Raw genomic sequence first — 24,478 nt, forward strand, 5'->3', positions numbered from 1 at the left:
ACTAATCTTGTTGCCCTTCTCTGTACTCGTTCCAGCAGCTCTACATCCTTCTTGAAATGAGGCCTCCAGACCTGTATACAGTACTCAAGGTGTGGCCTGACCAATGCCTTATACAAGGGAATAATCACATCCCTGTCCCTGCTAGAAAAATTCCTGTATATCATTGACAAGACACCATGAGCTACTCTTGCAGCTCGTCTGCACTGCTCAGAGAACTTCATATCTGCCTGCACAATTACCCCCAGGTCCTTTTCATTCTCTACCACTGTCAGCGTAGTACCACAGAGTTGATACGTTGATCTGGGGTTACTGTTTCCCGTATGTAGTACTTTACATTTGTCAATGTTAAACTTCATTTGCCACCTCTCAGCCCATCTGCTCAACCTTTCCAGATCCTGTTGCAGCAGCATAGTATCAGTAGTGTCCTTAACAACCATGCCAACCTTGGTTTCGTCTGCAAACTTGGACATTAAGCCTGATACACCATCATCAATATCATTTATAAATACAGAAAACAACAATGGACCCAACACTGAACCCTGAGGAACTCCACTAATAACATTAGTCCACGTTGAGCAGTGTCCATTGATTACCACTCTCTGTCTTCTGCCACTCAACCATCCCTTTATCCATAGCAGCAATTTGCCTCGAATGCCACACTTCTCCAATTTGTGCAGCAGTTGTCCATGCGCAACAGTATCAAAAGCCTTTCTAAGATCCAAATATATAATATCAAAGTTATTCCCTGCATCCAGTTCTTTTGTGACTACATCATAGTATCCAATTAAATTGGTCAGACAAGACCTGCCCTTAACAAAACCATGCTGTGTCTGAGCTATAACTGAATTCTTGTCCAGATGATCCTGCAGTGCTTCTTTAACCAGTGTCTCCATTAATTTTCCTGGAACCGAAGTTAAACTAACAGGTCTATAATTACTTGTGTCAGCCTTTGATCCTCCTTTGTGAATTGGGGTTACATTTGCACATCTCCAGTCCATGGGTACCTCCCCTGAGTCCAAAGAAGCTCTCATAATTATGGCTGGGGGTTTGCTTACTTCTTTTGCTGCCTCCTTTAATATAACTGGATAGATCCCATCCACCCCGGGTGCCTTTTTTATGTTTATCCTCAACAATTTCTCCTCCACTTTCCTCTCAGTTATTAGAAAATCATCTAGCTCACTGCCAATGTTTACTTCACCTACAACATTCCCCTTCCTGAATAACTCCTCATGTGTGAATGTAGATGCAAAATACTTGTTTAGATTGTTAGCCACCTGAGCTGGATCCTCAACTGTTGAACCATCAACATCCAGTGGACCAATCTGATTCATCCCTTTCCTTCTTGAGTTTAAATAGGTAAAGAACTCTTTTCTGTTTTTCTTTGCATCCTTTGCCAAGGATTTCTCATAATCTGCCTTTGCCTGCCTAATCTCCTTTGTGACTTGGTTACAGACCAACTTATATCTATCATAGGCTTCCATGTCACCCATTAATTTGTATGTATCCCATGCATTTTTCTTCTCTGCCATATGTCTCATTAGTTCATCTGACAACCATTTAGGCCTGAACCTTGAACAATATTTTTTGGTTGGTATGTAAAGCCTGGTAGCTTCCAAGATTAGTTCCTTGAATGCTTCCCATTTTGAATTTGCTGTTGGTAACATCATCAGTTGGTCCCACTGTATAGAATTTAAATACTGTCTCAGACCATCATAGTCATCTTTACGAAAGCAAAAACCCTTCCCTTTACCTCTGATGGTAGTTACCTCCTTGAGTAAATCCCACTTCAGCACACTGTGATCACTGCCACCCAGTGGTTCCTTTATCTGCAGATTCCTAATGCATGAAGAATCACTACTGATAATCAGATCAAGAGTATTACTCCCTCTAGTTGCCTCTCGAACATGCTGGTGTAGAAAACAATCATCCAATAAATCCACAAAAGCCTTGCTAGTGTGTGAGTGACCAACCCACAAATTCCAGTCAATATCTGGGAAATTAAAATCCCCCATTATAAGACTCTCTGATTTACTGGCCCATTCTATTTCCCTGTACAGTATCTTATTATACTCATCAGAGTCATTAGGCCTATAGAACACTCCTACTCTCAATTTTGATTTACCTATGCTTATGTCACACCAAACTGACTCGACACTGCCCTGTCCATCAATGTCGACTGGCTTCACTTCCTTGGATTTTATGTGTTTTTTAACTAATAGCATAACCCCTCCTCCCCTCCTGTCCTGTCTATCCTTTCTATACACATTGTACTCCCCAAATTCCAGTTCTGCATTCCTTATATCTGTGTGACACCACGTCTCTGATATCCCAACAATATCTGCCTTTGATGTTTTGAGCAATACCTCAAATTCATCAAATTTATTTACTAAACTCCTAGCATTGGTGTACACGCAAGTATACCTGCACCTGTTTCTATTCTTAGCTACCCTAACACAACCCATGTGTTTACTTGTACCGCAATGACTTCCAGCAGTCTCTGAAATATCCTGCATCTTGTTTTTCAGGCTTCTGCTCATTCCAATAGAAGCAGTGCAAGAATCTCTTTCACCTCTGCCAGTGGCTACTGTTAATCCATTAGTCTTTGTCTCCCCCCAAGCTAGCAGTTTTCCGACCCACCTAACACTGCCTCGATAGCATCAGCAAATATTCTTGCACCCTTTCTATTTAAGTGTATCCCATCCCTGTAGAAGCAATCTCTCCTGTTAACAAGTACATTCCAGGCTGAAAAAAATTCTACCCCTTGAGCCTTGCACAATCTTTCCAGGGCCGAATTGATCGACAAGGCTCTCATCATATACTCCCTCCTATCGTGTCTGGGCAGAATTGCAGACACTTTCAAATTCAACCCTACTTCACGGCTTTTTTTCAACAGTGACCTGTACTTGTTAAGTAATTCCGCTGGTCTCCTACTCTTAATATCATTAGTGCCAACGTGTACAACTATATCACCTTTTGTGCCCTTAAAAGGTGATATCTGCTCTACAACGTCATCAACCTTTGCCCCTGGCAGACATACCCTGGTCCTGTTCCACCTATCCTTTTTACAAAGCATGTTCCCCGTTTCCCTGACAATAGAGTCACCAACAACTACTAGTTCCTGTGGGACCAGCGCATTCTGCCTTGGGGGCTGCTTCTGTGTTGCAAGATGACCAAGTGCAAGCTCTGGCGTTGATGTGGTCAGCTGAGAGCTTGATGGGCCCCTCAATTTATTTCCTTCGAGGGCATCCACCCTGTCCTTCAAGGTCTCATATAGGCCCACAACAACGCCGAGTTGTCGCCTAATTTCCTTGCACTCCTTGCATCGTGCACACACAAAGACATCCCCCATGGCAGTATCATGTCCCGTACCCGATTGCTCCGCAAACATCAAGCAAACAGTGCATCTTAAAAGGCTGTGATTCAGAGGCCAACTGCCCCCCTCAGTTCTCCCCTGAGTCACAGCACTCCCATTAGCTTGAGCCTTTTGCTTTGCTGCTCTGGTCAGAGTCATGATTTCAATTTAAATGTCAATAAAATTACAATTCAAGAACAAAATTAAAACTTTAAACTTGTATCTTAACACAGTTATAACGCTATATTTATTTTTCAGTATCGAGTGTTATCTACGAGTTCCCTTTATATAACTTCCGTATCAAGTATGTATTAATTATTTGTTACGTTTGTACTCTAAGTCGATATGTAGACATATTAGAAGGAGAAAATGGCCAGAGAATTTTATTACTATTGTTATAATTTCAGTAGAGAAGGGAAAAAGATGCAATCAAATGTAAGGATTTCAGAACTATTAGTTGATGTTATGTGCAGCAAAGGCAGTGTTAAGGATAATGAACAGTAGATTGAGGGAAAGAATAGCAGAACAGCAGAAGAACAGCATGGGCTCCAGAAAGGGAGAGGAATGAAGAATGTAATAGGAATAATGAGAACTCATTGGAAAGAAATATAGGGATGAATAAGTTTATGCTTGTCTTGTGGATTTGGAAAACACATTTGATAGGGTAAATTTAAAAAAAAAAATTATGCAGATACTGAAGAATATGAGAATTGAGTAAGATTAAGATGGGGAAGGAGAGAGAGAGAGAGAGAGAGGGAGGGAGGGAGGGACTGCATCGAGGTCTAAAGGTTAATAAATTAGTATAACCCATATACCAACCAAAAATAAATAACAAAAATAAAAAAAAAAAACATAAGAAGAAACTAATTTTGTGCTTCCTTCCTCATGTAGGTAACTATCTAGTTGACTTTTGAATTTCTTCGGCAGCCTTAACTACCAGTGGAGGTAATCGTTCCAGTAACAACTTGCTGCCTAAAGGAAAACTTCCTATAATATCCAGTATAAAGCTCTTCTCCTTTAATTTGAATTTGTGGCTCTTAGGTTCTGGCTTTAAAACAGTGAAAATTTTGCCATCATTCATTTTAGTATTCCCCTCCCAGAGCCTTATAGATGTCAGTGTGGTCCCTATCGAAGGTTCCTGGTTGCCAAGTTTTTGTAGCCCACATAATCAAAATCTTTCCTCATATGGTTGTCCTTTTTCCCATCTCACCATCTTTGGACTCTTTCAAGAATCTGTGTCTTTTTTTAGATGAGTTCTCCCTAGTTGGCCACAGTATTCCAAGTATGGCCTTATAAATTGCCTTATACACAGGGATTATGACCTTCTATCTCTACATGATGTTGTTAAATAAATCATCAATAGGGAAACCATGGGCTTTTCTGGCTGCCTGTTTACTGCTCAGAGAACTTCATGTATCATAAATCCGAGATCCTGTTCTTCCTTTACTGTTTTTAATTCAGTCCCACAATTTGTATAAATTATCTTGCAGTTTTTTATTCCCCAAGTAGTAGTAATTACTACATTAAAACATTATTTAATATAGTAATTACTACATTAAAACATAACAGCCACTTTTTTAACCATCCTTGAATTCTGTTCAAGGTCATTGTGAGGGAACATTACGTGGCACTAAACCATTAATGACTCTTCCAATCTTTAATCAGCTGCAAATTTTGACCTCACATCCTCTAACGCTTTGTTGGTGTAGTTTTATAAAAATCAGAAACAATAGTGATCCAAGAACTGATCCTTGGTGGACCCCACTCCTGACATTAAACAAATCTGAAGAATATCCATTAATGCCCTGCAACCACCTTGCAGGCCATCTTATAGAATCCAGTAACCTCTTGTCAGGAACTGAGTCAAATGCCTTTGCTAAAATCCGAATAAACATGTTGAAATCATTCCCTACATCCAACTGATGAGTCATGTGTCAAAATAGCCAACCAGGTGAATTAAAGATGATTCCCTTAACAAAACAATGTTGCTTGTCCTGCTGAATGTCATTTCTATCTAAATGACCCTAGATTGCACTCTTAGTCATAGACTCCTAGATTTTCTCCTACCACTGAAGTCAAGCTAACTGTCTGTAGTTACTAATTTTACTCTTAGGTTTGTACTTTGTAATCCAAAGGAATCACTCTTGAGTCCAATGATGCTCTCATGGTTAAACTTAGTGGTTCAGTGCACTCTCTGGTCACCTCCCTCAAAATTACTGAGTATATGCCATCAACCCCAGCAACTTTACTTGCCTTTATGCTTGAAAGTTTTTCTGATAATCATCTGTAATTTCGAAATTGCTAATTTCAGCTATGTCAGCCTCACTTCCATAGTCTCTCCGAGCCACGAGGAATATTTTGTCGGTTTGTCGGATGCAGAATACCCATTCAATTCATTGGCAGTATTGGCTAAGTAATCTAAGAATTTCCCATGTCCTTTACACGTGGATCCGATCTGATTTGTTTTCTTCTTTCCTGTTCACATATGTGAAAAATTCCTTGTCTCCATTCTTTGCCCTCTTAGCAAATGTTTTTTCATCCACACCCTTGGCCGGCCTAACCTTGTCTGTGATACTGTTACAGATCAACTTGTAGCTATTGTATGCTTCATTTTTTTTTTTTTTTTTTTTTTTTGCAGATAGTGTGGTGCTCATATCTGATACAGAAGTTTTGTTACAGATTGTGTTGTAAGGAATATTGATGAGAATAAATTTGGATAAGACTGAAGTTATGATGATGGCAAGAGGTTAAGAAATAACTATTAAAATTGGTATTGAGAAGATATTACATGTGGATAAGTGGAGATCTAGTGGCAGTATACTAAAAAAGTGATGATAGACGTAGTCAGGAAATTCAAACTGGGATGTAATGAATAAGGCAGCATGTGAGAAGAGGAACCAGATATTCCAGTAGAATGGATGTTAAATTATGGAAGAAGTTAGCTAAATGTTTTCTATGAAGCATTAGTTGAGGCATATGATTCAAGGTCAGCCAAAAAAAATAAAAAACCTTCCCATTTCACCAATCCGGTCACTCCTATGTTTGTCTAATTCAGCCTTAAATTTATTTAAGATATCAACTTCTACAACATCAGATAGAAATCTGTTCCAGCAATCAACCATCTGCTGGCTAAAGGCAAACTTCTGCACATCTATTCTACAACTGTCTTTCCTCAATCTGAATCTATGCCCCCTCAAGTCTTAATCTGAGCAAGTGGAAGTATCCTGTCAGCATTGAGCCTACTCAAACCATTCAAAGCCTTATACACCTCGATCAGATCACCTCGCAGGTGTCGAGTCTCCAACTGCTGCATCTTGCAGAATTTAAGCCTTTCTTTGTAAGTGCACCCCTTTGTTCCTCTCACCAATCTTGTTGCCTTCTCTGTACTCGTTCTAGCAACTCAAAATCCTTCATGAAAGGAGCCTCCGGACCTGTATACAGTACTCAAGGTTTGGCCTGACCATTGCCTTATACAAAGGGATAATCACCTTGTCTCTGCTAGCAAAATTCCTATATATCATTGACAGAACTCCATGACTTGCTCTGGCAGACCATCTGCACTGCTCAGAGAACTTCATATCTGACTGCACAATTATCCCCAGGTCTTTTTGATTCTCCACCTTCCTGAGTGTAGTACCACCACACAGTTGGTACGTTTCGCTTAGGTTACTGCTACCCATATGGAGTACTTTTCATTTGTCAGTGTTAAACTTCAGTTGCCACTTCTCAGCCCATCTGCCTAACTTTTCTAGATCCTGTTGCAGTAGCATACTGTCTTTACTTCATTAACAACCCTGCCAACCTTTGTATCATCTGCAAACTTGGACATTAGCCCTGATATACCTTCATCAATATCATTGATAAAGACACGAAACAACAATGGGCCCAGCACCGAACCCTGGGGCACTCCTGTAATAACATTAGTCCACGTAGAGCAGTGCCCATTTATTACCACTCTCTGGTGTCTCCCACTCAACCATTCCTTTATAAATTGCTGTAACTTGCCCTTAATACCATACCACTCCAATTTGTAACCCCAGAGTAATGTACCAACCGTGTGGTACTAGTGGAGAATGAAAAAGACTTGGGGTAATTGTGCAGTCAAATATGAAGTTTTCTGAGCAGTGCAGACAGGCTGCCAGAGCAGCTCATAGGATCTTGTCAGTTATATACAGATATTTTGCTAGCAGGGATAAGGAGATGATTATCCCCTTATATGGTCTGGTCACCTTGAGTACTGCATACAGTTATGGAAGCCTCATTTTGGGAAGGGTCTGTAGAGCTGCTGGAATGAGTACAGAGAAGGGCAACGAGATTGATGAGGGGTGGGGGGGGGAAGGTTGCTCCTATCAAGAAAGGCTTAAGTTGTGCAAATTGCACAACTTTTTTTTTTTTTTTTTTTTCTGATGCTGTATAAGCTTTCTTTCTTGCATCATATGCCCCTTCTAATGCTAATGCCAAGATGGGTGATATCTTCACTATGTTCCTTGAACTTCTCATGCACAGTGTGGGCCCGATTACATGGTGCATTACTGTTATGGAAAATCTTGTTTCTGTCCAGAAAAAAATGCAACATGGCTGGTTGACTTTGTCTCTTAAAAGAGCTGCTTGTAGACCTCACCAGTGAAATGTTAGTCCATATGCACCTTGCCAGCAAAAAATGTCCCATATCAATTAGCCACTGCCAGCAAAAAATGCCCCATATCAAGTAGCCACTGCCAGCTGCCTGGATAATGAGCACCCTGCACTTTTTTTTTTATGTTCGTGTCAGATGGCACCTGGAATTTCTCCCATCTCAGCGTGTGTTTCGCTGTATCGAGGACAGTACACTGTCAAGCCAGAGACTTGAAAGTGTGTGGGCCGTGTCTGTGCAGTGTGATATGTTGTGCCCATTGTTTGTCCTGCTTATTGTCCACCAGGCCCCTAATGGGGCCCGTTGTTGCCCGTACCTTGCCACGTGGAGGCTAGCCGGGTGTATCCAGTATCACAACAAATTGCTCTGGCAGGTCCTGCCACCTAGTTTCCTGGGATTTCAGTGGCTAGGATCTAAAAAAAAAAAAAAAAAAAAAAAAAAATTATGCGTTTAACATTAATGTTTAATGGGATTGCTGTTAGGAAATCGCTGGTTGTGGTTGAATGCTAAAGAGATGTGTTAAAGGCCTAATAGGTCGGGCAAAATTTTGATGTTATTAAATTTAGACATATGAGGCTATATGCTAAATAAAAGCTAATAGTGTTAGTTGTCTTAGAGATTTACACGAAACCGGTAGAATTTGGCAGCATTGTTTAGGGTCTACTCGGTCAATTTAGTGAGGGGGAGACTGAAGACTGGGGGGGGGGAAACATAGAAGAATAGGGACGATAGAGTAGGCATCCCCAAAGAGGTCAGTGGAGACAAGCTCCACCAGGCAAAGTATGGGGGGTAGGCAGGGAGGAGAGGAGACAGAGATCCGTCTCCTCCCTCCCCTGCCTGGGGATGGGGTTTTAAAGGGAACCAGGTTAGAGTACCCAGTTCAGATCGCCAATGGCGTGTTGGCAGCAAAGCCGCAGAATGTCTTCTTCGGTGTCATGTTCAAGCAATGTCCAATCCGGTATGAAGGTCAAGCTGCCCATCCCGCTGCGGGGGGGGGGATATGTTAGCTGGCAGTGGGGAACCCAACAGGCGAGGGGGTGGGAGAGACACATTTACTTCATTCATAATCTGCATTCTCACTCTACTTGCATTCTTTTTTTTTATTATTATTTATTTATTTATTTTTTTTTTTTAATACTTTTTTATTATTTTATAATTTTTTTTCCAAGTTTTTTATATATATATATATATATATATATAAAACACTAGAACTTTATGTAATAATAAACAATATATATATATTGTTTATTATTATTTTTTTTTCACTCAACTCATTCATCTTTTTCTCACACACCAGGAGCACCATGCACTATGAGTCCATTGACTCTTGTTACATGCTCCACACACAAAGTTGTCCATTGGCATGTTGCACCAGGTATTTGTACTCTTCTGACCAGCGCATTTGTTTCCAGTCCTCCAGTGCCCAACCAGCCTGTTGTTGACACCACAACATTCGACTTTGATGATGATCGGTGCTGAGGAGAGAATGTCTCTTGGGTCTGCTGTGAAACCCATATGTCTGAGTGTGTGGTGCATTTTTATTTGGGATATTGTTCTTGCATTCATCATATTGTATTGCAATATCAACTGTTGCACACTAACTTTCTGTTGAGTGCATATAATGTGCTGCAGTCTTCACTCACCATGAGCATTGTTCTGTCAGCCGGAGGTGGTTTTACCCATTCAACACCATTCTTTATACACCTTAACCACACTGGGCTCTGAGCAACCAACAAGACATGCTGTTTCCAATTTGGAAGCACTCAACATAGGAGCTCCCATAATCATGCCCTTTGAAACTTTGTGATATGTTTATTATGTCCCATAACTGTAACTTTATCATTTTGACTTGCACAATAAGATGCAAATTGCCACTGCTCTAGCATATGAAGCTGTTCTGCTTTTTATACTGCTAGCTTATGCAGCCTAATCCATTACCAATAATGTGGTCAAAATTCAGTGAAGAGAGTGTATTTGAATAATTTGTGAATAATTGCATAGCCTCATCGTTGACAATTGGGGAAGGTTTAAATGAGTGAAATGCTATTCCTGATTCTTATTAATCTATTTTTATTTCAGGATGTGTTCAATTGTCCAGAAGCTTTTTACCGTCATAGTGACATACACGCAGAAAACAATGAAAAAGGCAATAGTCTGAAATTTTCTGTAAAATGTCAGTGGCAAGGTAAGTTCTAGTGTTTTGTATATAATGTACAGGAACTCCCCGACTTACGTAAGGGTTGCATTCTGTGGAACGCTACATAAGTTGGAATTTCCCCCGTGCACTCGCAGCTGTGCTTGCTGAATTGATTGAAACAAAAAAGAAATGTTTGACAAACATGTAAATAGAATTATTTATTGTATTTATTCAATTTTTTATCTCATGCACAGGAAAAATGAAGAAAGTTTGCAATTTAAAAAAATTTCAAAATTATAAAATTACAAAAAAAGAAAGGAGACAGGCATAGTGTCAGTAAGTTTTTCTTCTTGAGCATCGTTGCCAGAATCGATGTCTTCAGTTGATAAGTACGCTGCGGAGGTTGAGGACTGTGGAGATTTAGAAGGGGTCGGCCGCTCAACCTTACGAAAGAACATATTGATGGATTACTGGACGGTGGCTTAATTCTTTTCTTCATAAATTTCTTTGTAGCAAGCAAGCATATCATTCACCCCTCTGTTAACTTTTAAGAATCGTTTGCTGTCAGGATCCATCTTCTCAAACCTCGCCATTGCCAATGCAATTTCACCAAATGCCACTGCCACCTCTATGGTGATGAAGTGTCTCAGCTCCTCATTTTGTTCATCTTGAGCTTCGTCAGCATTTTCTTCTTTCACTATCGCTGCCTGCAAGTCAATAAGTTGTTTGTTAGATAATTCCTTCTCTTCTTCCTCTATTAACTCCTCTACGTCTTTGGCATCAACCTCCAACTGAACATCTTTTCAAAAAGATATTTGGCAACATCTTTTTCAAATCCTTCGAAGCCTTTTACATGCCTTGGGCATATTTCCTTCCATTCGCCATTTAAACAACTTTTAGTAATTTCTGCACAGGCCTTATTAATGTTTAAGATGGAGTGGTAAATATTGTAAGATTTCCAAAAGTCTCTTAACAAAATTTTTCTCATCGTCTACTGCAGACAATGCCTGAGCAAATGTTGTATGTAAATAGTATGCTTAATTCGAAGTAACATCCTGATCCATAGGATGGGTGAGTGAAGTCGTGTTTGGTGTTAGAAATATGACTCTCATGTTCGAATCGAAATCATCTAGATGTGTAGGATGTCCAGGAGCATTATGTAATAGAAGCAAAATCTTGAAAGGAATATCATTGTCTTTACAATATTTTTCAAACTTGGGAATGAAGCAGCATTTAAACCAATCCTGAAAGAGAGATATTGTTATCCATGCTCTCTGGTTCGATCGGAAATGCACAGGTAAGGTGACTTTATTGATACCCTGAAATGCACGAGGAATTTTAACAGTGGTTTTAATCTGTAATCTCCCGCTGCATTAGCTCCAAGCAAGAGCATGGCCCTCTCTTTTGATGCCTTGAAACCTGGCATTGTATTTTCTTCTTTGGCAATTTATGTTCGATCTGTCATTTTATTCCAATACAGAGCAGGCTCATCACATTAAAAATTTGCGGCGTTTCATAGCTGCATTCATCAATAATTTTTTCCAAAACATCACAAAATTTCTTTGCAGCTGCAGAATCAGCACTGACAACTTCATCGGATACTTTAACGTTGTGGAAACCACGATGGTTGAACCTATTAAACCACCCGTTGCTTGCCACGAACTTGGGTTGGGGTTTGCCATACTTATCCTTAATATCTTTATAAATACTTGTTGCTTTTGCTTGAATGGTCATTATACTCAGGGACACTCGCTTCTGAATCTGATTTTCCATCCATATTATTAACAGCTATTCCATCTTCGATATAGCACCTGAATGCTGTTTTGTGATCACTGTTGCTGTTAAGTGTGTTGATCCTTTGACATGTTCTTTTATATGCACACTGTCCTTAAAATAGTATTCACTGTTGAAGCAGCAAGACCTAATTCCCTTGCAATAGATGACAAACCTTGTCCTGCTTTGTACTTAATCATTTTCATCTTCATTTCTAAATAAATTTCATTTCAATTCCTGGTACTACCACCACTTGCACTTTTCGTTGGTCACTTTCCTTTCATCATTGTAATACATAAATAGGAATGAAGAGAACTTTCTGAAAATTTGTTTTTTATATGATTGAAGATTTCAGTGAAGGGGAACACATTAATTGCTTTAAAAAACCACACAATTGCAGTTATCGGTATTAGTAATAATATCGAGTTTACTACCCATTTATAATTAGATGCACTAACATTAAAGCCCAATAAGCCAGAAAGTTCAAATTGTTTTTATTGTTTTATGTTTGTAACCTCCAGAAACGTGCTTTAGAAAAATATCACAAAGGCTTTGAAAATTGAGTCTTATAACGGGAACATGTAATAACGATGAAAGTGTAGTGCAATTTCCACAATGATCTTTTAGAGAGATAATAGCTTAGTAATATAGCAAAATTTTCAACTTCCAAGGACTTGAAACGAATTACAAAAAAAAAAAAAAAACATGTTATTGGGTTCACACTACGATATTTTCACGATACCCTCATTTATTTCTGTGGAATACAAAATACGTTTCCACAATTTTTTTAAGTTTGCACCGACTGGCCGGCAAAAAAACTTACGTGAAGTCAAATTTCCATAAGTCGGGGAGTTCCTGTATACTTTTTCATTGTTTAAAATTATAGTATATGAAAAATGAGAAATGTAGGTTTTTTTTTTTTTTTTACCTCTTCTAATAGAGTAAATGTTATATTAACATAGCAGTAAACACGGCCTCCGTAGCCGAGTGGGCAGGAGCGGGAGTGCAGTAGCACACGCTCTTTGAGTAGACCGGGGTTCAAGCCCCTGCCTGCTGAATACGGTCGATCTGCCAACCCGCACTGGACCAGCGTGGCAGATTATGGTCCATTTGCCTCACCATGAATTGTTGAGGAGGCTTCCACCCTGCAGTGGGTTGATAATGGCTGCACTTTACTTTTACTTTTTACAGAATATATCAAATTAAAGTATAGTAGGTATCTGGTAACTTCAAGTTGACGAAACAAAATACTGAATTATCAAAAATTTGATTTATCAAAATTTACTACTTTTCTATCAAAAATAAGTTACTATATAAACAGGTACTACAAAATCAGTAACTAAAATAGTTATTGATTCTGTTCCCCCCCCCCCAAATGCTGTTGTTCTCTGGCACAGTCACATAAGTCAAGAGGAGTGTACAGTTTTGATAAGAATACAGTCATTATTGTATTTCTGTCATGTTAATAAAAATTAAAAATATATAGGTTTTATGACTACAAAAAATATATTATACATTTATTAAAAATGTGAATGCTGCAAACGTTGCACTTTTTTTTATTTAAAATATTAAGTAAGAATGGTATGGTGCATTTTTGTAATTGATTTTTTCCGTTTGACACTGTCCTCAATATGATTCATTTCAGAGAAATTTTTTTTTAGTTACAGTTGGAAGAATTTCAGTTAATCTACACAGTACATCTGCAAGCTTCCTTTCTTGTTAACATATCAATTCCTTTTCCTTCTTCACTTCCTTGTTCTTGTGTTTATATCCTGGGGAACTGTCTCTGGATCAGTTAAATTCAATCCATGAATTTCACACAATCAGCATTTATGCTTCATTTATGGCAAAAGCACTGTCCAGATTTATGATGGAGTCTTTGTCTTTTTTACGTGATTTGTCCCTTCTGCATCTCACAGTCATAATATGGTTGGTGACAAAAAAAAAAATTTTGGTTAATATTTACAAGTGAGGTAGCCCTACCATGGATTTTTGCAGAGGCAAGCATAGGTCCTTCCAACAGCCTGTTCGCCAACTGGTAATTGCATACCCCTCTGCTGTAATGTCAAATTTTCCAGGGACCAACAGTATGTATTTCATCATTTGCAAACGTATATCATTCAATGTCTTAGTGTCGTATTTCTATAGTAATCTACTATAGTATCACAAATACTGCTTACTGTACAAAACCAAGATTATGCATAAATGATGCACTGTTGCACACAATAACATAGCTTACTCATCATCAGCAACTAACAATTTAATGTAGGACATTCATTATGAAAATAGTAGACTTTTCTGCATATAACTGATTTTCTGTCACCATCATATAGTACCTTTTAGCCAATCATTAATGGCAGTTCATTTTGGCAGCTGCCTCAGTGATGTCAACAATTTGCCTTTGTTCTTGAATTCTCCCCTCATTCTGTACAGTGAAGCTGTTGAGATGTGGTAAATTTGTCATTAATTCAACGATATCATTTAATATGCACCCACCAATGGTATAGATCAGAAGTGGCCAACTTAATTTGTGATGCGATCTACTTTTTTCCTTCAAAATGTGCTGCAATCTACCATCTCAAAAATTTCATTGCATAAGGTGCACAAATCGAGGGATGACTGAATATTTAAAATTCCTCATGATCGACCAAAATTAAATCCGCGATCGACTCGTTGGCCACCCCTGGTGTAGCTGCTTTCCCCTCCCCCCCCTTTGTTTTTTGAAATAAAAAATTTTCTACAAAATGTCAGTTTTACTATTCCTCAATTAATGTTTTTATTTTCAATATGTATCACTGTATTTGGCGCCTCCGTAGCCAGGTGGGAAGGAGCAGCAGTGCCTAGCACACGCTTCTTGATTAGACCGGGGTTCGAGCCCGTCACCACCAAATACGGAGGATGCGGAAAAGTCAGGGAATGACCACCGCATATCCTGGAGCAATATGGCCTTAGTTGCTAATGCTCCTAAAAACCAAATAACAACAACAACATCACTGTATTAGAAATTCAGAAATATTTTCATAAAAAAAATAAAACGTAGTCATAGTCCTGAATTCTGTCCACGTTATGATAAGCCATGCTTGTTCATTTAATTATGTAATAATTGCATATCCTGCAGCAAGTGTTATTTATGGGAAGCTGCCTTGTATGTATGAATCAGGGAGTTGCATAATTCAGATGACACACACACACACACACACACACACACACACTAAACTGTGTGAAATCTAGCATTCTATAATACAGAATATAGAATTCTTTAAAATCCAGTGCATTTTATAAAAAAAAATCAACATTTTATAATTGAGAAATACTAAGAAAGAAAAATCCAGCACTCATATCACTGATTGCATTTGTTTTTTGTCTTTATGAATCCATGTGAAAAAGACATTTCTTTCTTTATAAGATGGTTACAGGACAATCTTTTTTTATAGCCAGTAGCAGCTACATAGATAACATGATGGTCTTCATTCTCACAGTAAAAATCTGCTTTTGCAATGAATTGTCCTGATATTTATAGATACCCAAATAGATAACCTTGCCAAAAGGTTAATCAGGCTTTTGTTTAACAGTTGAGACTGCTATGACAGCCTGTTTCAATAATGTGTGATCCCTCATTAGCTAGTAGGTGGTCTCTAATAAAGCTAATGTTGTCTGCTGAAAGTAGTGCAATATCAGAGCAGCTCATTACAAAGGCACATTTGTTCTGCTGTGAGAATTGAGACAGTTCATTGTCTGTTAGCCCATGCTTGTCATTGGGTTAACAGATGAAAGATGGTCATTATAAATGTTTACAGATGTAAATAAATTCAGTTGTTTATGCTTAATATTTATTGAACTGTGCTTTTTGAAAACTTCCCAGCCACTAGATGTACCTCAAAAATCCTACAAATTATTAAAATCTGGCACCTCTCAATCCCCAAAGGCCAGATTTTAAAGAGTTTACTTTTATATGTATATATGGTCAGACACTTTTGGAATAACAAGAACTCTCAGCTGTAATGTCAGTTAAGTCATTTTAAAAAGTCAATATAAATTGTGCCATTTTACCTTGGTTACAGTGTCATTTTGAAATTGCATACCTCTGCTGTAATGTCATATTTTCCAGAGACCAACAGTATGTATTTTATAATGTGCAAAACACATATCATTCAATGTTTTAGTGTCATATTTCTATAGTAATCTACTGTATTTTGTACAGTAAGTAGTACAAATACTACTTACTGTACAAAACCAAGATTATGCATAAGTGATGCACTGTTGCACTCAATAACAGATTACTCATCATCAGCAACTAACAATTTAATGTAAGACATTCATTATTAAAATGGTAGACTTGGACCTTTCTACATATTACTGATTTTCTGACACCATTATACAGTACTTTTTAGCTGATCATTAATGGCAGCTCATTTTGGCAGCTGCCTTGGTGGTGTCAACAGTTGCCTTTGTTCTTGAATTCTCGCCTCTTTCTGTGCAGCAAAGCTGTTGAGATGTGGTAAATTTGCCATTAATTCAACGATATCATGAATTCACTTCTCAGAATAGAGTTCTAATAATTATAATTTGCTATAAACATTCTTTACAGTTTTCTTCAGTTGACATAACACATGATCTTGTATAACTGCAATAAATTTATCACATACAGTGAGTGATAAATAACTAATCTTTATCTTTAAATTAAAATAAGAACAGGATGCTATTACACTGACATTTCTTCTCAGCGAAAAATAACCTTGTTGAAAGAAACATAGAAGGTTGAGATTAAAGGTTATAAGGTTGCTTGATTGCAACGTCAAGGATATTGTGATTCTCCAAGTGACTATATAATTGAGTTTAACTGTATACAAAAGGATTAAATTCCACAGCCTCTGATTCTGACTTGTCAGAAAATATTTCTATATTTATTTATGTGAATATTTTTTTATACATTTTAATTTTTGATAACATATGTACTTCTCTTTCAATACCTTCAAATTTCTTTAATAGGGTAAAATTTGGTATTTTTGTGATAATTTTGTTATTTTATATCAATGTCACAACACAGTTGTCAATTGATCTATGTAGCTTAGATCTGGGTACTGTCTTTCACTTCGTTTATCAATTTTGATTTACATGATCTTGTATAACTGCAATAAATTTATCATTCACTGCATGTGATAAATATATTGCAGTTATACAAGATTGTGTAAATCAGAATTGATAAACAAAGTAATCAATTTTGATAGTTATCTTTAAATTAAGGTAAAAACCTTAATTTATGATCTTGATAGTCTCTGCAGTTTATTCTTCATCTAACTGCAGAAACACAACAGATTTCAAATGTCCACAGAGGAAGTTCAAGGTAGTGGTCATTTGATTGATCCAGCAGGATGGCAGTGTCAATCATCGAGTATCATCAATTGATGAGGAATTCATGCAACATAACCAGATGTGTTTTGCCTGTTACGTTGTCAAATAAGAAAAATCAAAAAACTAGCTGCCTGTCCCATACCCCCTTGGATTATGTTATACGTTGCTTCAATCTATGTTAGTTATTCATTGACCTGATATTTCAAGTTATTTATGTTGCCATGATCATTGACAAGGACTAGTTGCTGAATGATATCTAGTGATATGCACTTGCAGAAACCATTCAGAGAATAGTTTTTGCTCATAGAGAGCAACCTGTCTTTACCAAGAAATGCTTCTATGAGGTGAATCTTATACATGTGGAATTTGTTAAATGTTAGAATTTAATAGCTACTATTACATTCTAATATTGGGTCTATATTGTTGTAACAGTTTTCTTATGGACTTCATTGGACCCTTTATGCTTTGTCTTAGCCTGGCTGTTGCAATTTAATTAATAGCTCTTCTTGGTCTGCTGTACCAGGGCAGTTGTGGACACATATTTTCTCTTGAAGTGGTCTACTAATCTCATGACATTAAGTTGACTTATGCATACACTCTTTAAGTGTAGCTGAATAAATTTTTCTGCAATGGATTTATGAGATGCCTGCAGCTCTCTGAAAATAAATAGTATGACAACTCTTCCTCCCACTTTACCTCCTATCAAAATTAAACCCCAATAAGGTGAAATGACAATTAAGCAATACCATTAATTTCCCTTGTGTTGTGCAACCTTTGGGACATTATATATATCCACAAAGCACTATTTTTTTTTATACCTGGAAACCATTCTATAAGTTAGGCACAATTTATATTACTCTCCAGGATACTTTTTTTTATTGCAGTTATCTGCATATATTTAATATAAAATATCATGATAAATCTTGATAAAAACCAAAATATAAATTGTTTGTTTGTTATTTGGTTTTTAGGAGCATTAGCAACTAAGGCCATATTGCTACGGGGATATGCAGTGGGCATTCCCCGGCCTTTCCATATCCTCCGTATTTGGTGGTCATGGGCTGGAACCCTGGTCTAATCAAGAAGCGTGTGCTACGCACTGCTGCTCCTGCCCACCTGGCTATGGAGGTGCCAAATATAAATTAAATTCAGAATTTTTTATACGTGTATCTGTCTATTATTTTTTAATAGATAATAATACATAATACCGCCTATTATAAAATAATAGGTGCTTGTAATCGCCTATTATTTTATAATAGGAGGTTACAAGTCAAACCTTAAGGAAAAAGAAATAAAATTCACTAATTTTTTGCAGATTGTAGTAGGAGTTTTACAAGTATATACCGGCTTAAAGATCATATACGAAGTCATACTCAAGAAAAACAGGTTGCTTGTCCTACATGTGGTGGCATGTTTTCTTCAAGAACAAAGTTTCTAGATCATATTCAACGGCAAATTCCCCTTTCAGGTAAGTTACAACTCTTGTTGCTGTTGGTTTATACAGGTTGTTTCAATTAAAGGGCCCAAATTAAAAATAAGTCTTGCTTATTTTTAATTTGGGTTATTTGCCATTCGATTTTTTTTTTTCCCATAATTTGGATGAATTTTTTAAATTTGATGTTAAAATTGGACTAAGTATTACCATTTAGATTTTGTAATTTTGAAAAAAATTTTGCTTAATTTTCCAAGTGGATTTTCCAGAAGAGTTAAGGCCTTAGTTTAGTTGAGCTAAAGAAAAAAGCATGGGATAATTATAGACTGTTGTGAGATATCAATTTATATGAGTATTATAAGTGCATAATACTCATATAAATCTATGTAACAAAACTACTGATAGAGTAAGACAGGTAAAAGCTGAGGACAAGAAATCATTAGCAAGGAGAGCTAAAAAATGTAGGCAGAGTTCTTTTTGTACATGAATACAAAAAAGTTGAGAGTGGATCAATAGGTTTCTTACTTGATTTAACTGGAAAAGTATAAGTGGCAGATGATTGAATAAGTACTTTGCAATGATCTTTACAGTTGGAAGACCATTCAATTCATGAGGTATAAGTGACAAGAAGCCAGACTACTGCAAAATTAAGTGATATGTCCATCTTGGAGAAGAATATATGGGAGAAACTACAGGGCAGACTATGTGTGGAAAACAACAAGGGCTCCAGGAGTGTATGGTATGCATTTTGTTATATAAATATCTTAATGAGATCATTATTAGTCTCTAAAGAGACCCCCACCCTGGATTCCAGTGGAATTGAACAGGTGCATTTTGGCAATGGGAAAGGTATGACTGATGGATTTTTTTTTTTTTTTTTTGGCAGGTGTAGAAAAAGATCTCTTCCTTACATCATTTAGTATTATAATACTAAAAAATATATTAATTAAAAAATATATATTATAATACTAAAAAGATATTAATATCTTTTCTTTGAAAAAATATCACTATCTCTACCCTGCTATGAAAGGGTAATAAAGGTTTACATCCCTTCTCACTCTTTACAACACTGTAATCGTTCACCTTCTTATAACAAGGACAAGAGCTGCCCACACCTAAAAAAGAGCTTCACTCTCCTTGTTTGGATCCAAAGGTGGGCAACATGCCGGTGAAATCAGCAAAAGGGTAACCATATGAGGAAAGACTTCATATGTCTTTGTAGGTGTGTAGACCACGAGCTTAGAAACTGAACTCCTTATAATACACATGATTGGGGGTTTATAAGGCTCATGAAGTGAAAATGAATGAGGAAGGAAATTTCACTGTTATAAATGATTCTAAAATTAAGGCCCATAAATTCAAATTATGGAAAAATAGGTTCAGACTGGATTATAAGGAGTTTTCTTTTAGATAATGAGTTGTAGTAGTAATGGAGGCATGTGATGCAAGAAAGCTTATGTAGCATCAGCCAAAAAAAAAAAAAAAAAAATTTTTTTTTCACACATCCATTCCCTCTAAAAGTTTATCCAGTTCCATATTGAATTTATTTAAGCTATTGACTTCCACAATGACATGTGAAAGTTTGTTCCAGCAATTAACCACCTGCTGGCTAAAGGCAAATTTCCACACATCTGTTCTGCAACTGTCTTTCCTCAATTTGAATTTATGCTCCCTCGGGTTCGTAAGCTGAGCAAGCAGAAGAATTCCATCAGAATTCAGCATGCTCAACCCATTCTAGGCCTTGTACACCTTGCAGGTGCCTAGTCTCCAGCCGCTGCAATTATCAGAACTTAAACCTTTCTTGGTAGGGCTTAAGTTCTGAAAATTGGACTAAGAGGACCCCTTCATTCCCCTCACCAATCTTATTGCCCTTCTCTGTACAAGCTCAAGCAACTCTACATCCTTCCTAAAATAAGGCCTCCAGACCTGTACACAGTACTCAAGGCATGGCCTGACCATTGCCATATATACATAGGGATAATCACCCCCTTTTCCCTGCTAGCAAAATTCCTGTATATCATTGACAATACCACAACACCTGCTCTGGCAGCCTGTCTGCATTGCTCAGAAAACTTTATATCTGACTGCACGATTACTCCCAGGCTGACCGGGCTAGCCGGATGGGTGAAGTGCCTGACTAGCACCCCAAAGGTCACGAGTTCGAATCTCGCCTTGGGCTTGGATCAAAATACTGCAAAAACCTTGGGAGGTGCATTATGGCCACAGAAGCCAATGCGCCAACAACTACCAAAAAAAAAAATTTCTCCCAGATCTTTTTCATTTTCTACCATCCTAAGTGTTAGTACCATACAATTGGTACATTTCTCTGGTATGCTTCTACCACTTGCCATGTTAAACTTCACTTGCCACTTCTCAGCCCATCTGCCCAAATTTTCTAGATCCTGTTACAGTAGCACCCTGCCATTACTGTCATTAACAATCCTGACAACCTTTGTATCATCTGCAAACTTCAACATTAAGCCTGATATACCTCCATCAATATCATTGATAAATATACAAAACAAGAATGAACCCAACACTGAACCATGTGGGACTCCACTAATAACATTAGTCCACAAAGAGCAGCATCCATTGATTACCACTCTCTGTCTTCTCTCACTCAACCATCCTTTTATCCATTGTAGCAACTTATCCTTAATACCATTCTGCTCCAATTTGTACAGTAGTCTTCCATGTGCAACAATATCAAAAGCTTTTGTGAAATCCAAGTATATGATATCAAAATTATTTTTTGCATCCAGTTCCTTTGTAACCACATCATAGTATCCAATCAAATTTGTCAGACAAGACTTTCCCTTAACAAACCCATACTGTGTCTGAATTATTGCTGCAGTCTTGTCTAGATGATCCTGCAATGCATCTTTAACCAGTGACTCCATTATTTTACCAGGAAAAGAAGTTAAACTAACTGGTCCGTAATTACTTGTATCACCCTTCAATCCCCCTTTGTTAATTGGGGATACTTTTGCACATCTGCAGTCCATGGGGACTTCTCCTGAGTTCAAGGATGCTCTCATAATTAGGCGCCTCCGTAGCCAGGTGGGAAGGAGCAGCAGTGCGTAGCACACGCTTCTTGATTAGACCGGGGTTCGAGCCCGCCACCACCAAATACGGAGGATGCGGGAAGGTCAAGGAATGACCACCGCATATCCCGGAGCAATATGGCCTTAGTTGCTAATGCTCCAACAAAAAAACAAAAACAAAAAAACTCTCATAATTAAGGCTAAGGGTTTGCTTACTTCATTTTCTGCCTCCTCTAATATAAGTGGATAGATTCCAAACTCCCCCAGGTACCTATCTTATGTTCAACTTCAACAATTTCTCCTCCACTTTGCTCTCAGTTATTATAAAATCATTTAGAGTTTGCTAGAGTTTGATAAGCTTTTGGCTTCCACTTTCCTACAGACATTCCTCATGTGTGAATGTAGATGCAAAATACTCATTCAATTTGTCAGCTACCTCAGCAGGATCATCAACAATCAAACCATCGTTATCCAATGTACCAATCTTGTTTTATCCCCTTCCTTTTAGAGGTTACATAAGTAAAGAAGTCTTTGCTGTTTTTCTTTGCATCCTTTGCCAAAGATTTCTCATATGCTGCCTTTGCTTGACTATCCTTTGTGACTTCATTACAGGCAAGCTTATATCTACCATAGTCTTCTGTGTCACCTGATAATTTATATGTATCCCATGAATTTTTCTTCTCTGCTACGAGTCTCATTAGTTCATCTGCCATCCATTTAGGTCTAGACCTTGAACAGTATTTCTTTTTAGGACAAAAAGCCTAGTAACTTCCAATATTACTTCCTTGAATGCTTCCCATTTAGAATTTGCTGTTGGTAATATCATCAATTGGTCCAGTTGTATAGAATTGAAAAACTGTCTGAGACCACTGTAGTCACCTTTATAAAAGAAAAAAGATTTCCCTTTACCTCTGATGGTAGTTACATCTTTAAGTAATTCCCACATCAGCACACTGTGATCACTGACATGTAGTGGTTCCTTTATCTGCAGATTCTTAATGCACGAAGAATCACTGCTGATAATCAGATCAAGAGTATTACTCCCTCTAGTTGCCTCTTAAACATGCTGCTGTAGAAAACAATCATCCATAAATCCACAAAAGCTTGTTAGTGTGCTAGTTACCAAACCTCAAGTTCCAGTCTGTATCTGAGAAGTTAAAATCTCCCATTATAAGTCAATCTAATTTACTCGTCCACTCTATTTCTCTGTATAGTTGGTCATTAGGCCTATAACACACTCCTACTCTCAATTTTGTTTTCCCAGTGTCACACCAAACTGACTCAACATTGCACTGTGCACAATGTCAACTGGATGAACTTCCTTAGATTTTATGTTTTTTAACTAACAGCATAGCTCCTCCTTTTCTATCCTGTCTATCCTTTCTGTTTGTCTATCCCAAATTCCAATTCCGCATTCCTTATATGTGTGATACCACGTCTCCGATATTCCAACAGTATCTCCCTTTGATGTCTTGACCAGCACCTCAAATTCATCAAATTTATTTACTAAACTCCTAGCATTGGTGTACATGCATCTGTTCTTACTCTTAAGTATCCTAACACAGCCCATGTATTTACTTGTTTCATGATGACTCCCAGCAGTCGTGGAAATCCCCATCACCTTGCTTTCCAGGCTAATGCTCATTCCAGTAGAAGCAGTGCAAAAATCACTTTCACCTCTGCCAGTGGCTACTGTTAATCTATTAGTCTGTGTATCCCCCCAAAACTAGCAATTTTCTGACCCACCTAACACTGCTTTGATGGCATCAGCAAATATTCTTGCACCCTTTCTATTTAAAAGTATCCCATCCCTGTAAAAGCAGTCTCACCTGTTAACAAGCACAGACCATGCTGAGAAAAATTCTACCCTATGAGCCTTGCACAATCTTGCACAATTCAAAAAGTGTTGCAGACACTTTCAAATTTAACCCTAATTTGTGACTTTTTTTTTTTTTCCAATATTTACCTGTACTTGTTAAGTAAGTCTGCAGATCTCTTACTCTTAATGTCATTAGTGCCAGTGTGTTCAACAATATCACCTTTTGTTCCCTTAAAAGATGATATCTGTTCTATGTCATCAACTTTTGCTCCTGGCAGACATACCCTGGTCCTATTCCACCTATCCTTTTTGCATAATATATTTCCAGTCTCCATATTTTTAGTTGCACGTTTTAGCATATTTATAGTTGTCTAACATGTGGTACTTGGCAATGTCTGTTAGCATCTCTTGTCATGTAGAGATGCTGATAGACAATGGTGGATTGTATGAAAATCCTTAGATATTGACAGACAGGCAGGCCACACATATGCACGCATTCTTTCAATACATGTGCTCACCATGTTCAAATTGCACATCTTTTATGTCAGGATGGCACTATAGATAACATAAATTTGTCCTTATTTGAAAATGTGATGTTCAAATAACATCTTTGGCACAATACAGACCACGGTGGTTGTAAAACAAAGAATTAGCAGTTCATCCTTGCAGCTCCTGCTGCACTGATCTGTAAAATGCTAGATGCCAAATGAAATTTCTTAGTCATTATTCTAGCTATTTTATTGGGCTTTCCTAACCAACGTGCTATAAAATGGGATAATCTTCACATTTTTTCCTACCTGAAAAGTATTAGTATTAAGTTAGCATTATAGTGCAAGGAAGCAAACTTATTCTGTATCTGCAAAAACCTTATTATCCATTTGTTATAAAGTGTGGCTATCAATTTCTCCTTGAATTTTGCCAAGCTCCCCTTAGCAA

At 37.7% G+C, this 24,478-nt stretch overlaps 1 protein-coding gene across 1 annotated transcript in view; it reads left to right on the plus strand.

Moving 5' to 3' along the window:
* LOC150080130 (histone H4 transcription factor-like) overlaps positions 1-24,478 on the plus strand; it is a 242,316-nt gene that overhangs the window by 103,839 nt on the left and 113,999 nt on the right. The window contains exons 4-5 of the mRNA XM_090382061.1: positions 10,065-10,170; positions 18,563-18,715. Of these exons, the coding sequence (XP_090238187.1) occupies positions 10,065-10,170; positions 18,563-18,715 (259 nt within the window). The remainder of the gene's footprint in view (positions 1-10,064; positions 10,171-18,562; positions 18,716-24,478) is intronic.

The sequence above is a fragment of the Mastigoproctus giganteus genome, chromosome 9 (assembly GCF_048544385.1).
Source record: "Mastigoproctus giganteus isolate SK-2022 chromosome 9, ASM4854438v1, whole genome shotgun sequence".
Lineage (NCBI taxonomy): Eukaryota > Metazoa > Arthropoda > Arachnida > Uropygi > Thelyphonidae > Mastigoproctus > Mastigoproctus giganteus.